General features: G+C 43.7%; 1 protein-coding gene across 22 annotated transcripts in view; it reads right to left on the bottom strand.

Moving 5' to 3' along the window:
* DENND2A (DENN domain containing 2A) overlaps positions 1-14,787 on the bottom strand; it is a 106,550-nt gene that overhangs the window by 74,312 nt on the left and 17,451 nt on the right. For 11 of the 22 annotated variants that reach the window (XR_012002442.1, XM_072762870.1, XM_072762872.1 and 8 more), the window contains one exon: positions 3,065-3,166. The exons of 3 other annotated variants lie outside the window; for them this stretch is intronic. Coding sequence is in view for 17 of the 19 variants with exons in the window: in XM_072762867.1 (XP_072618968.1) it covers positions 3,065-3,166 (102 nt within the window). In the remaining 2 variants the exon portion in view is untranslated. Of the gene's footprint in view, positions 1-3,064; positions 3,167-4,197; positions 4,294-14,787 lie in introns of all 22 variants that reach the window. 8 more of the 22 variants (XR_012002441.1, XM_072762866.1, XM_072762864.1 and 5 more) reach the window with 1 other exon arrangement.

Here is a 14,787-nt window from a genome sequence, read left to right as displayed (position 1 = left end):
CTTGGGAAGACAGTATTGTGGAATGAGAGGAACTACCAGATTTAGGAATGCAGTAAACCTGAGTTTATTTTTTTTATTTTTATTTTTAAGAAGATTTTATTTATTTATTCATGAGAATACAGAGAGAGAGAGAGAAGCAGAGACACAGGCAGGGGGAGAAGCAGGCTCTATGCAGGGAGCCTAACGTGGGACTCGATCCCGGGACTCCAGGATCACACCCTGGGCTGAAGGCGGTGCTAAACCCCTGAGCCACCCGGGCTGCCCTAAACCTGAGTTTAAAGCCTAGTTCAACCACTGACCAGCTGTGTGACCTTGGATAAGCTGCTTCACTTCTCTAAACCTAAGCGTCCTCATCTGTGATACAGGAATAGTAATAATACATATCTACCAGAGTGGCCAAAAACATTTAATAAGGCAGACCACATTAAGCATCTAGCATGTAGTGAGTATATAATAAAAATTATTATAATTATTGTTAGCTTGTTTCCCTGATGAAAATAGGGAACACTTCCTGAGGTAAGAGCTTACAGAGTCCAGATATCCTCTGCTTCTGGAATCAACAGATGGGTCTTTGTGAGGACTACTTAAAAATTAGAATAAGGCTGTAAGTCATAAACGTTTTGCAAATTCTGGGCTTGAGAAGTTGTCCTGACTTGAATAGGAAAGCCACAATTATTGGCTACATTTGAACTGGACCTCCTTTAGAACATAAGCCCTATGAGACTGGTTTCTCTATGTGGACAGGGATTGCTCCTTTTTGTTGGATTACTTTGAATTTTGGCCTATTTGGGCCACTGCTGCGATCCCAGCATCCAGAACAATGGCAGAGTAGTAGAACATGGTACTCATTAGCCACATGTGACATCCACATTGGATGGAGCAAAAGAATATTTCCATCATTGCTGAAAGTTCTGGCCTAGAATGTACATGTGGGGAGATGTGCTCCAAATGTGATTTTAGATTAGTCAGTGCCCTGAAGATGTTAAAAGTTCTTTTGAAAGAAAACCAGAAAAACATTTTTAAGCTAGTCTAATGAGAATGGGAGTATCTGTGGTTTTGAATGCAAAACATTCTTCCATCAGCAAAGGTCATAACTAAGCAGAGTGACCTTGGACGTGCCAAGATTAGCAAGGACACACGGACCAAGTTCATGATGCACATTTTTTGAATATACAGATCTGACTATGTGGGAATTCTGAAATTCCAGTTAAGGTTCACAGTGAGGGATAAATAATTAGCAATTTCATGCATCCTGTTACTATTTAGCTTTCTGTTCTGAAGACTAATAATTGTTTACATAAAGACTTTTCACTCCACTGGGACATTAACACGCAAATTGTGTCGCTATTTGTGGTTGCACAGCATAAATTAGAAACTTGTGAATATGCAAATACATCTTCCTATTTTAAATATGGTTATCAAAGCAGAATTCCTTATTTAAATAAACAATTAACATGCATAACAGAGGGCTTACAAAAGAGAAACACATTTTTTAATTGTCCTGTCACCACTGAGGACATTAAAATGAATTCAGATTTTAGTCAGAAGCAGAAGCAGATCAGTTTGTTGATATTTCACTGAGAGTGCAAACGGCAGAAGGTAAAGCCCTCATTCTCACAGTGCTAGAAGCAAGATGAAGAGACAGGACAGACACCATAAAACCACAATTTACATTAGTTCATGCTTAATGACAATAGATGATATAATAATAATCATAAATATCATATGTCTTGGGTTTTTTTTAAAGATCTATTTATTTTAGAGATAGAGTGTGGTGCAAGTGGGGAGAACGGCAGAAGAAGAGCGAGAATCTTAAGCAGACTCCCACTGAGTGAGAATCTCCATGTGGGGCTTGATGACCCATGAGATCATGACCTGAGCCAAAATCACGAGTCACTTAACCAACTGAGCCACCCAGTTGCCCTGTGTACTGTTAAACAATTCTGACAGCAGATAAATACAGCTTTCAAGTCAGAGGGACCTCAGTTTGAATCCTGGCTCCATGTGTTTTCATTTTAAAATAAGATCTCTTAGGGAGCCTGTGTAGCTCAGTCAGTTAGGGGCCAAATCCTTAGTTTCAGCTCAGGTCATGATCTCAGGGTCCTGAGACTGAGTGCCACACTGGCCTCTTCACTGAGCATTGAGCCTGCTCAAGATTCTCTCTCTCCCTCTTCCTCTCGCCCACAACCCCCTAAAAAAAAATAGATAAATAAGAATTCTTTCCTTTCTCTGGACTGGAACTTGCCAAGACCAAATTTTTCTTGTTTGCTGTGCCTAGTACACAGTAGGTGGTCAATAAACATATAAAATGCATGAGTGGATGAGTCAACATATGTAATGTTCCCAAAGTACAACACATATTATAATTCTTGTATTACTAAATGGCAAGGAGTCTTACTGCAATGATTACAATTGCTGTCTAAGATCCCAGACATCTGGGGTGACCTCACAACCATGGAGGCCCTGTGTGAAAACTGTAAGGGAAGGATGGCTTCCTTAAAGTCCACGGATTTATGAAACTCATGTTAAATCAGACGCAGAGTGCCCTCTCCATAAAGTTGCTGCACTCAAAGGTTTTTCCAGGTCCTGTTTACAGGACGCTCCGGCCCCACAAGGGACCAAGGGCCGGGGTGCAAAGCTGTGACCGCCAAGCCCACTGCAGAGTGTGAGAGAAAACAGCACTGCTGAGACAGGACAGGCAAAGCTGGCTTTGCAGACAGATGCAGTGGTACAGATTTAAGGCTCAAGGATAATTAAAAGACCCACGCATCCTAGTCATTAGAAAATAAATCCTGGGCTGGAATGGGGAGAGGGCCTGAAGCTGCCATGGGCCCATCTTCTCAACAACTGCACTCTACGCAGACCTTCCATCAACCCCTGTGGTCTCAGGTTCTGCAGCACGTGGGGATGACTTCTGGGAGGCGCATCTCGATGACTCGGAAAAGAACCCATTCTCAGTCCAAAGAAGTGGGGTCAGAGTGGAGACTGGGAGGGGGTTGCAGAGAGAGTAAGGAGGTGGAGAACCTGGGCCAACTTGTACACTCTCTGGGGAGAAAGCTCTTACTTGTCAGCGAGTCTGGAGCTCAGGGTTTCACTCAGGCTGTGGCTGCTCTGGGCCGGCCTGCGCACAGTCATCACGTCAGCACCAGAAGGAGCTCCAAGGCGCCTGGGGGAAGAGGGGTGCACCCTCAGTGAGTCACGACAGCAAATCTGGGGCCTACACTCCAAACTATATATCCCTGATAGAGTCCACCTGGGGGCAGCGCAGGTGACTGGAACACACCCTTCAGAACCCCTGACCCAGGAGAGGGGGCCAGGGCACAGAATCCTGAGATTCCTCCTGAATTCACACGCCATAACAACTTCTTCTCATTCAGACCCTGTGCCAATCTCGTGTGTGCACACACAAGTATGTGAGAGCAAAAGAGAAATACCAGCACAACCGGACCCTTTTTCAGGCTTTCTAAGAACCCATGAGGAGGTAACAGTCCCCAAAGAAGACATGAGTTGTTCCTTTACTGGAAACAAGAAATAAACCACCTTCCAAAGCAGGAACATCTACACAAAGGTACTCCTGCACAGGCCCTCATGGCAGGCATGGATGCATCTTGTCCTTGGCTTTGGAGCCCTGCACAAAGAACCTCTCCGAGGGGCTGTACACCCAGGGGAGGAGAGGTGTAGGCACTAGGTCATCTGTCTGGTCTAGGAAAAACCAGGTGGTTCTGGCAAACCCAGGAATCCCATGGGGCACCTCAAAGCTGACAAATAATGACCATGCAGATGTCAAAGCAGCTGCCTCGGCCGCAGTAGTGGTTTTTACAACACGCCCGTGCCTGACATTCAAATGAACTGAAGTAGCTGATTAAAATGTATGATTTCAATAGCAAGGCCCCTCTGTGTCTCTCACCATGAGGACAAATGGCCATTGCTCAGGTGGATGTGACTAGGAAGGTGAGACCCATCGGAGAATGCCAACCGGATGGGCAATGCAAGTCTTCTATAAAGTATGAACGCCGTGTGACTAGTCCCTCTTGATGGGGACCAGGTAACTCTTTGACTAGAGGTTCAAGGAGTACTGAGGTGCTGGTGATTCACATTTCTTTTCCACTAACACTCCAGGGAATCCCTCTCTTGAATCCCTCTCTTGAATCCCTCTCAAGTTCCAAGATTCCCATCCCCTCTCCCAGGAGAGTTTACCTGCCAGGTGACAGAGTAGCTGCCCAAACACCTGGTCTGGGCATCCCCTTCCTGCAAGAAATCAAAGGGCTGGGCTTCAAGCCATGCATATAACTCCTGGGAACAAGGAGAGGGAGGCCAGAAGCAGGAAAAGAAAAAGAAAAGGAGAGTGAGCGTGGGTAGTAACAAGTTAAAAAGAAGGGAGATGGGACTGCTGAGCTGAAAAGACAGGAAGGGAAGAGACTGGTCCAAGAAGGGGTGAGTTTGGGGAGAGCGACAGAGCTTAAGTCTGTTCATGGAGCTCAGCTGCCCCTTACCCAGTCACATGGCACCCTACATTTTGGGGTATGGCAGTGCTGAAAGCAAGCCCAGCTCTGTAAAGAAGTCAGGTCCGGTGCTCTCCCCTCCCGTTATGGAAGCGAGCCCTGAAGGGCCTTTCAGAACAGGAAGGAACTCACTGCCCCTCTCATAACATTCCACAAAGCTTCTGATCAACTATACTTCAATAATAAAAATTAAAAAAAAAAAAAAAAGCTTCTGGAGCCTCTCCATTTGGCTGGACTGAAAGACACTGCCCTTCTGTCCTGCATCTGGCAGAGAGCCCTGCTGGATGTCAAGAATATGGCCACTCCCCGCCGCCCCCCTCATGCCTGTGCTCTGCATCCAACACAGACCAACCAACCACAGGGATGCAGCCTTGTCCTGCGTTAGCAGCAACTCTCTGCACCCACCTTCTCTCAAGCAGGTGTACCTCTCTCCCTGGCATTCTGACTAGATGCCAGGCTCTGTGCAGGATGCACTGTGGCCTCAAGGATAAGCAAAACACGGCATCTGCCTTCAGGGGAACACCCAGGACTGTACTTGGGGCACTAGCAGCCCTGGCATCCGGCTTTCCCCAAAAGAGAACAATTTCCCTATACTTTCCAGAAAGCCAGAGCTTTTCCAAAAGGGACAAAGGCCATTGTGTCTCACTCATGGACCATGTAAGGACTCTAAAGTTGAAGGTCATAAGAAGCACTTCAACAATATGGTACTAAGTGAACTCGATCCCCATCAGACTCTAATAACTTTAAGTCCTAAAACCACAGTCTCTAGAGAAATAGCCGATGCCCAAATCTGAGAAGTAAATTCAAGTGGGCTTCAGGGAATCCCCTGCCATGCAGCAATCAGCCCGCGAGCATTTCCAAATTCAGAGAGTAACAGAAAACCTACTGAGCACCACCCAGGTGCCCCTCTTAACCACAGAGGAACAGAAAATGCTGGCCCCACAAAACTACGACCCTTCCCTTTTCATCTGTGATGTTTAAGAGTCATTAATTAGGTGACAAGCCAAGCCTAATTTGCTGATTGGAAGTACCCTGTCACTTACGTTACCATAACTTCGCCATCACCTTGGAGGTTTGGGATTGCAAGATGGAGCTACTTCCCCAAGTGTGGTCCATTGGGAATCTGTTCCAGTCCAGATGGATTGGGGGGGGAGGGGACCTGCACAGACAGGTAGATCCTTGGGCACCACTCCAACGTGCCAAAACCCACTGTCTGGACACTGGCCTGGAAGCTGCATTTAAATATGGTAAATCAGGGATGGCTGGGTGGCTCAGCAGTTTAGCGCCTGCCTTCAGCCCAGGGCATGATCCTGGAGTCCCCAGATCGAGTCCCACATCAGGCTCCCTCCTGCATGGAGCCTGCTGCTCCCTCTGCCTGTGTCTCTGCCTGTGTCTCTGGGTCTCTCACGAATAAATAAATAAAATCTTTAAAAAAATACATTATATGGGGATCCCTGGGTGGCGCAGCGGTTTGGCGTCTGCCTTTGGCCCAGGGCGCGATCCTGGAGACCCGGGATCGAATCCCACATCAGGCTCCCGGTGCATGGAGCCTGCTTCTCCCTCTGCCTGTGTCTCTGCCTCTCTCTCTTTCTCTCTGTATGACTATCATAAATAAATAAATAAATAAAAAATACATTATATGCATTTTCAATGAAAATAAAAATAAGAAGTTTGGGCAGGGGAAGGAGATGGAATGAGGAATAAAACACACACAATTATAATTTTCCAGAGCTCTTTACTGCTCCAAGGTTGGTACGTTAATTCTGGAATATAGGTAAATACACATTATGTTCATTTGATTTATAAAATGGTCACATTTGATATACTAAGTGAAAAACTACAATTTATATCACAAATGATGCATACTAGTAAAACTCAATTTTAAATGGTTTTTCCTTGTGTTGCAGATAAAGCTCTAAGTTGTTCAGCTTTAATGATTCTAATAACTGTTATTTTTATCAGCTTATAAACAGCACACACAAAATTGAGAAGAAGCCACCACAATAACTGTAGAACAAAAATAGTTATTTTTCTCAACTGAGCATTCTTCTTCACAGCAAGCATAAATGGAAGGTGTTTGTTTTCAGCAACTATGTTGAGAAGGAAGAAAAACAGCACAGTCACAACCACACAGCTCTGGTGGTGTCTAGCTGCTCTGTGAAGCTCACTCCCTGCCTCTGGATGCTTCAGTCTCGTCTTCTTCAAACAAGACAGTTAAAAAAAATTTTTTTTAATGGATTACTCTAGTGTTTTACATAAAAGCTTTTTTTTTTCGTATTTTCAAAAGCAAACCAAATTTTTTCACATTTGGAAGAAGATGGAAGACTGAAGCAGGTGAGGAACAAGAGAAGCCAAAGGCTATGCATGGCCTCAGAACAGCACCCAGGGGGCCATTTTGGCAGAATTGCGGCCTGCATTCTTGAACCAAATGCTTAAACCGCACAAAAACACCACACACCACCACCAGAAACCAGGTCCTCAGAGCACCACTCTAGGCAAAGACTGTGGTGGTGCAAAGTAATGATTTTTCTGCTGAAGACCACCAAAGTCTTCCTGTTTCTAGGAGTTCTGCTCTTGAGCCCAGAAGATTCCTCCATCAAATAAGAGTGTTCGGGATCCCTGGGTGTCGCAGTGGTTTGGCGCCTGCCTTTCGCCCAGGGCGCGATCCTGGAGACCTGGGATCGAATCCCACGTCGGGCTCCCGGTGCATGGAGCCTGCTTCTCCCTCTGCCTGTGTCTCTGCCTCTCTTTCTCTCTCTCTCTCTCTCTCTGTGTGTGTGACTATCATAAATAAATAAAAATTAAAAAAAAAAATAAGAGTGTTCAAGAAGGGTTCTACTGAAGAAACAAACACATACCATTTTCTTGTATTTACCATATCCGTCAACAGATGACTGGATAAATATGTGGTCTAGACTTGAGTGGAATATTATTCAGCCATATGAAGGAATGAAGGACTCATACATGCTATGCGGTGTGGATGAACCTTGAAAACACCATGCTAGGGGCGCCTGGGTGGCTCAGTCAGTTAAGTGTCTGCCTTTGGCTTAGGTCATGATCCTGGGGTACTGGGATCGAGCCCTGAGCCCTGCATTAGGCTCCCTGCTCAGTTGGGAGCCTGCTTCTCCCTCTCCCTCTGCCTGCCACTCCCCCTGTTTGTGTTCTCACTTTGTCAAATAGATAAATAAAATCTGTAAAAAAAAAAAAAAAAAAACCAGTGACAAAAGACCACCCATCTGATATGATTCCAGTTATATGAAATGTGTAGGACAGGCAACACAAAAGAGACAGAATGCAGCACTAATCTGCATTAGTGGTGGGAGAGATGGGGTGACTGGGTGATGGACATTGAGGAGGGCACGGGATGTAATGAATGCTGGGTGATAGATGCCTCTGATGAATCACTGAACTCTACCTTTGAAATTAATAATAATAATAATAAAAAGCAAATTAGTGGCTGCCAGGGCTTGGGACAGGGTAGGGGAAAGTGACCTGCTAATAAGTACAGGTTTTGTGAGGAGGGGTGATGAAAATGTTCTAAATTAGGTAGTGGTGATGGGTGCACCAGTCAATATGCTTAAAAGCATGTGATGATACACTTTAAAAAGGGTGAGTTTTATGGTATGTGAACTGTATCTTAATAAAGCTGTTATTAAAAAGGAAAAGTGAAAAAAAAAACCCAAAAATACAAAAGAAAGAAAGAAGGAAAGAGGGAGCGAGTAGGAAGCACTGCTGAATGGAGGAGTCCTGGCCCCACCCCAGACTCAGAGAATCAGACTGCCAGAAGGCCCCAGGAATATGAATTTCTAAACTCCCCAGGGAATTCATGCCGCAGTCTAAGAGCTGAGAAGCCATTCTTGTTTTCCTACCCGTGTGTCGTCAGTTGGCAACAGAAACACTGTCCTATGCCGTCTCTTTTGGCAGGCGGTCTTATTCCAGCACGTCTGTCTGCTCCTACTGCGGAGCACCTCTAACATCTGACGGCAGAGTTATCAGCACACAGTGAGTAGCTCCTGTCCCTAGGACCCAGGGGTGAATGCTCCAAGTGCTGTGTCCCCACACGGACTTTGATACCAAGGCTTGCTTTCATTCTAAAGGAGGCCTCAGGACCAAAAGTATAATCTGAATAACTGTAATACTTTCTGTTGGTATGAAAATTCAGTTACTGACAACAATATTTTCTTTTTCTTTTTTTTTTTTTAACAATATTTTCTTGTAACAAGTTGGTCAGTATTTTCCTGACCTACATCTGTCAGTTTGTCTGACAAATTAAGCCACTGGGAATCTGTGGCTAGAGCAGCCCAACACTGCAGGCCGGACCACATTTTGTGATGCTCCTGAGGCCAGAGGCAGCTGAAGACTTTTATTCTTCTCACTGTCATAAACCCAGGCTTCGCACCTGCAGAACATTCCTATGTGCAGAGATGTATTTGGCCACCTTCATAGAATGGAAACACATTTTCACTTGACAGTATTTGCAAACCATGCTTTTTCAGTCACTCACTTGCACTGCAGAAATACTTCCATATGTTGCCTTTAGGCTGTTCCATTTTGTAGAAGGTAAAAAGAGAACAAGTACAATTCGGTGGCCATCTTGCCTACGAGCACCAAGCTACAGTGCATATAAGGTTTTAATGCTTATGTCAGCCCTCGTGCGTGAATGCTTGTAACTACTGGTGTCACCTCTCTGGAAAAAGTTATTATGAGTTTGCACAGATCATCAAAGTATGAGCTATGAAAGTTATGAAATATGTTCACACAGCCAAAAATATGGCTTAAGAATCTGAATTCTGGTAAATATATTTTCTTTTAAGCAAAAAAGTACAGGGGCTCCGGCTGGCTCAGTTGGTAGAGTGACTCTTGATGTGGGGGTTGTGAGTTCAAGCCCCACGTTGAGCATAGAGCCTACTAAAAAAAATAATAATAATAAATAAAAATAAAAAAATAAATCTGCATTGCAGTAGTATTATCCTCATAAAAAAGAAAATTTAAAAAGTATACTTCCTTTTTTTTTTTTAATTTATTATAGGTCACCAAACTGGGAGGACTCAGGTTCTAACTTCTTTCAACCCCAAATACTTAAACCTGCTCTTCTTTCTCTCTGTTCTGGGAGATCCAGGAACCACTTCTTATTTCTAACATCAACAGAGGTCAATGCCAATGCGCCTACTATTTTTCTGCTGAGGAAGTAGATCTAGCCTCAGTTAGGTTAGGTCACTTGTTCAAGTTTGTACAACCCATAGCCATAGAGCCAGAAATGAGTTTAGGTTTAAAACCCAAGTCTGGTGCTTTTTTTTTTTTTTTAAGATATATATATATATATATCTTTATTTAAGAGAACGCAAGAGCATGTGCCACAAGCTGGGGCAGGGACAGAGGCAACCCAATGTAGGGAAGGATCCCAGGACCGTTGGGTCATAACCTGAGTGGAAGACACACTCTTAACCCACTAAGTCACCCAGGTTCCCTAAGTCTGGTGCTTCTTTTTTTTTTTTTTAAGTCTGGTGCTTCTTATACAATAGCACCATGGTCTTATATTACCTAATCTAGACTAGAAAAATACCCTAGCTGATTATTTTCAGGGTCTGTTTTGTTCAGTTCTTCAAAATCAGTAATTTTTTTAAAGATTTTATTTATTTATTCATGAGAGACACAGAGAGAGAGAGAGGTAGAGACACAGGCAAAGGGAGAAGCAGGCTCCATGCAGGGAGCCCGACATGGGACTCGATCCCTGGTCTCCAGGATCACACCCCAGGCTGCAGGCGGCGCCAAATCGCTACGCCACTGGGGCTCCCCAGTAATTGTTTTATACTTCTTTTATGCCATGCTGAATTTCGGCAACACTTGCTAATGGAGTGAGCTGGGAGGGAGCTTGAGTGTTTTTTGTAGGTCTCTCTCTCTCTTTTTTTTTTTTATGGTCTATTATTTATAACGTTGCAAATTTATTTTATTTTTTTAAGATTTTATTTATTTATTCATGAGACACACACACAGAGAGAGAGAGAGAGAGAGAGAGAGAGAGAGAGAGGCAAAGATACAGGCAGAGGGTGAAGCAGGCTCCATGCAGGGAGCCCGACATGGGACTCCATCCCGGGTCTCCAGGATCATGCCCTGGGCAGAAGGCAGGTGCTAAACCGCTGAGCCACCCAGGGATCCCCGAACATTGCAAAATTAAAGTAATTGAAATGTGAAACATTATAATGGTAACATAAACTTACGATATAGTTATTTGATGGAATATTATAGAGCATATTAAATTATGTTTAAAGAGAGATGCCTGACTGGCTCACTCTTGATCTTGAGGTTGTGAGTTTGAGTCCCACATTGGGTATAGAAATTACTTAAAAAAAAAAAAATCTTTAAAAAAATTATGTTTAAGGAGACTATAATTCTTTTTTTAAAGACATTTATTGGGATCCCTGGGTGGCGCAGCGGTTTGGCGCCTGCCTTTGGCCCAGGGCGCAATCCTGGAGACCCGGGATCGAGTCCCACATCGGGCTCCCGGTGCATGGAGCCTGCTTCTCCCTCTGCCTGTGTCTCTGCCTCTCTCTCTCTCTCTGTGACTATCATAAATAAATAAAAATTAAAAAAATTAAAAAAAAAAAAAGACATTTATTTACTTGAGAGAGCAAACGCAAGCTAGCACACAGAGGGAGAGGGAGAAGTAGACTTCCCGGTGAGTAGGGAGCCCAATATGGGGCTCAATCCCAGGACCCTGAGATCATGACCTAAGCCAAAGGCAGATACTTAACCAACTGAGCTACCCAGGTGCCCCTAAGGCGACTGCAATTCTGTAAGGACAGAAAGAAGATCAGTGGTTGCCTAGGCCAACAGTGGGTAGAGAAAGAAAAATGGGAGTAATTGCTAATGAGTATGGGGTTTCTTTCTGAGGTGGTGAAAATGTTCTAAAATTGATTGTGGTGATGGCTGCACAACTCTGTAAACATGCTAAAAACCATTAAACTGGGGCGCCTGGGTAGCTCAGTGATTAAGCATCTGCCTTTGGCTCCGGGCATGATCCCGGGATCTGGGATTGAGTCCCACATCGGGCTCCCTGCATGGAGCCTGCCCTCTGCCTCTCCCTCTATATCTCTCATGAATAAATTTAAAAAATGTTTTTTTAAAAAAACCATTAAACTGTACCCTTTAAGTGGGTGAATTGTACTGTATGAGAAATATATTTCAATAAAGCTCAGGGTCTGTTTTGTTCAGTTCTTCAAAATCAGTAATTTTTTTAAAGATTTTATTTATTTATTCATGAGAGACACACAGAGAGAGAGAGGTAGAGACACAGGCAAAGGGAGAAGCAGGCTGTAAGAAAATGACTGGAAATAAATGTAATAAATGTAGTTGTCAGTGGGTAAGAAGCTTGGGATGATTTTTTTCCCCCATTCTCTCTACTTCTCTATAGTTCAACAACAAAAAACCCAGATTTCCAAATTTTCTATAATAAGCACCCACTATTATTAACTTTACAAATAATGGGGAAAGTGCAGACTGCTGTTTCTGTGGGTATCCGGGTCTGCCCTGTGGCTACCCTAGCAGGCCCTTGGTTGCCTTGCAGCCACAACCCATAGCTCCCCTGGCCCCACCAGTCCACTGCTTGCTTTGCTATGCCACAGCAATTTCCTAAATGACAAGGTAAGTGACACTGTATTCTCATTACCTCCTTTCCCTTAGCTGACCACCAAGACTTATATTCTGGCCTCCCACCTTCCAGCACAGATGTTTCTTCGGGTCCAAAGAGAGATTATATGGAAACCTACAGCTAAGAGGAAAATAATCATATAATTCATTCTTCCAACTAACAGTTGTGTCTACTTTGCAAAGGGAGTTGAGTGAAGCCCAGGAGAAATATGAAATAAAGACACCGATTTGCCCTCTGAGAGTTTTCATTCTTGTTCATGATCCACATGTATTATACACTTGAAAGTTGCTACGGGAGTAAATCTTAAATGTTCTCACTCCATATACACACAAGTTAACTGTGTGAGGCAATAGATGTGTTGCCCTCACAGTGTATATGTATATTATATCATCGTGTTGTCTACTTTAAACTCACACAATGTTATGTCAATTATATCTCAATAAAGCTGGAGGGGAAAGGTACACACAAGTATCTCCCAAACAAAACACAGTATGATAAGCAAAACAGTGAAAGCAAGCTCCTTTTGTGGATCGGAACTTGAAGGATGGGTTGAATTTCCTTTGGGGTATAAGGGTGAAAGGCATAGATGTTTGCATAATCTCAGGCCGACCAGACCAAACACTCAAAGCAGCACAGACCACTGAATGAAAAGCAGCACCAATTCCATAAGGAGATTACACTGAACTGAGTGGCTGGATTCCTTTCAGGGGTCAATCAACATGTGAACCAAGACAGAATCTGTGAACACAATTTGTGTTGATTTTCTGAAAGCTTTTACCAATTTGTTACTGTAAGCATAACGACTTTATATATTTTTTTACTTAGAAATGATTTCAGGTTTGCAGTACACTTGCTAGAATATTACAGAAAACTCTTCTAAACTCTTTCTCCAAATTTACCAAGTTTTAATATTCTCTCAATGGAAGACTGCTTTACATTGCTGTTTTTGGGGCGCCTGGGTGGCTTAGGTCACGATCCCAGGATCAAGCCCCACATCAGGCTTCCTGCTAGGGGCAGAGAGGGTAGTCTGCTTCTGCCTCTCCCACTCCCCCTGCTTGTGCTCTTTCTCTCTCTGTCAAATTGTCAAATAAGTAAATAAAATCTTTTTAAAAAATAAAGTAAATAAAATAAAATGCTGTTTTGGAAGCTTAGGGAAAATAAGTTCTACCCTGGCACTAGAAGTCTTAAGTGCTCATGAATCCGAAAGAAAACAGAATCTTCCAAAAGCAGTTTACTGAAGTAAGCACAGCCAGGTCCAAGAGACAACTCAACTGCCAACCTACCCCGACCCTCCACCAGGACCTTCCAGGAAGACACTGAAAACTTTAAAACCGGAATATCAGGGATGCCTGCGTGGCTCAGCAGTAAGGGTGCCTGCCTTCCGCCCAGGACATGATCCTGGAGTCCCAGGATCAAGTCCCACATCGGGCTCCGTGCACAGAGCCTGCTTTTCCCTTTGAGTGTGTCTCTGCCTCTCTCTCGTGAATAAATAAATAAAATTTTAAAAAATAAAATAAAATAAAATAAAATAAAATATAAAATAAAATAAAACAAAACCAGGGCAGCCCAGGTGGCTCAGCAGTTTAGCGCCGCCTTCAGCCCAGGGCATGATCTTGGAGTCCCAGGATTTAGTCCCACATCGGCTTCCCTGCATGGAGCCTGCTTCTCCCTATGCCTATGTCTCTGCCTCTCTGTGAGTCTCTCATGAATAAATAAATAAAATCTTTTAAAAAGTAAAATAAAACCAGAATATCAGACATACAAGAAGAGCTAGGAAAACACTGAAAAATAAAAAAGAATGTGTGTCTCAGGGGAGGGGCAGGGAGGTTGGGGGCCATCACCATATATTAAAACATACTATAAAGCCTCTGTAATTAAAACACTGTGGTACTGCCACAAGAATAGATAAACAGACTGGTAAAATAAAATAGAAAGCCTAGACCCAACTACATATAGAACTTTATATATGATAAAGGTGGCATCTTAAATCACTAGGGCAAGGATGGGCTTTTATAAATGATGCTGGAATAGCCAAATAGCCCAAAGATGTTCAAGTAAGATCACAAGGCAAATCTTGGGGCGCCTGACTGGCTCAGTCTGTAGAGCATGTGACTCTTGGTCTCAGGGTAGTGAGTTCACATCCCGCATTGGGCATAGAGCCTATTTAAAAAAAAAAAAATCTGATATGCCTGTAGTTCTGGTCAACTATGGATAACCCATGTTTTTCTCAGAGCCAGAAAACCAGCAGCAGTCAAGAACTAGTTTCACAAGGGGGCTGCAGCCTTGAGGGGTTAACAAGAGGCCCTGAAGGATCTGAGCAGTGCCTGCCATAACTCCTGATGGGCCCCAACTGCTCTCAGAACCCACTGTGATTTCAATGGAGTTTTCAAGTCTGGGTCTTTTTCTAGGGCAGCCCTAGAGCTTATAATACACGTGTGTAGCATCTGATTTCCATACTATACGCACATTATAACATACATAAGCCCCCTCCCTCCCACCATTTTCCAGGCATGTTATTGTTATCCTCATTTTGAAGGTGAGAAGATCAAGTTTCAAAGACTTGCCCAGGATCACAACTGTTTAAGAGACAGAATGGGGGGCGCGTGGGTGGCTCAGTTGGTTAAGTTTCTGACTCCT

Source organism: Vulpes vulpes, chromosome 7 (genome assembly GCF_048418805.1).
Source record: "Vulpes vulpes isolate BD-2025 chromosome 7, VulVul3, whole genome shotgun sequence".
In the NCBI taxonomy this organism is placed as follows: domain Eukaryota; kingdom Metazoa; phylum Chordata; class Mammalia; order Carnivora; family Canidae; genus Vulpes; species Vulpes vulpes.
The sequence above is the reverse complement of the archived record's forward strand: the minus strand, read 5'-3'. Positions and strand labels throughout refer to the sequence as shown.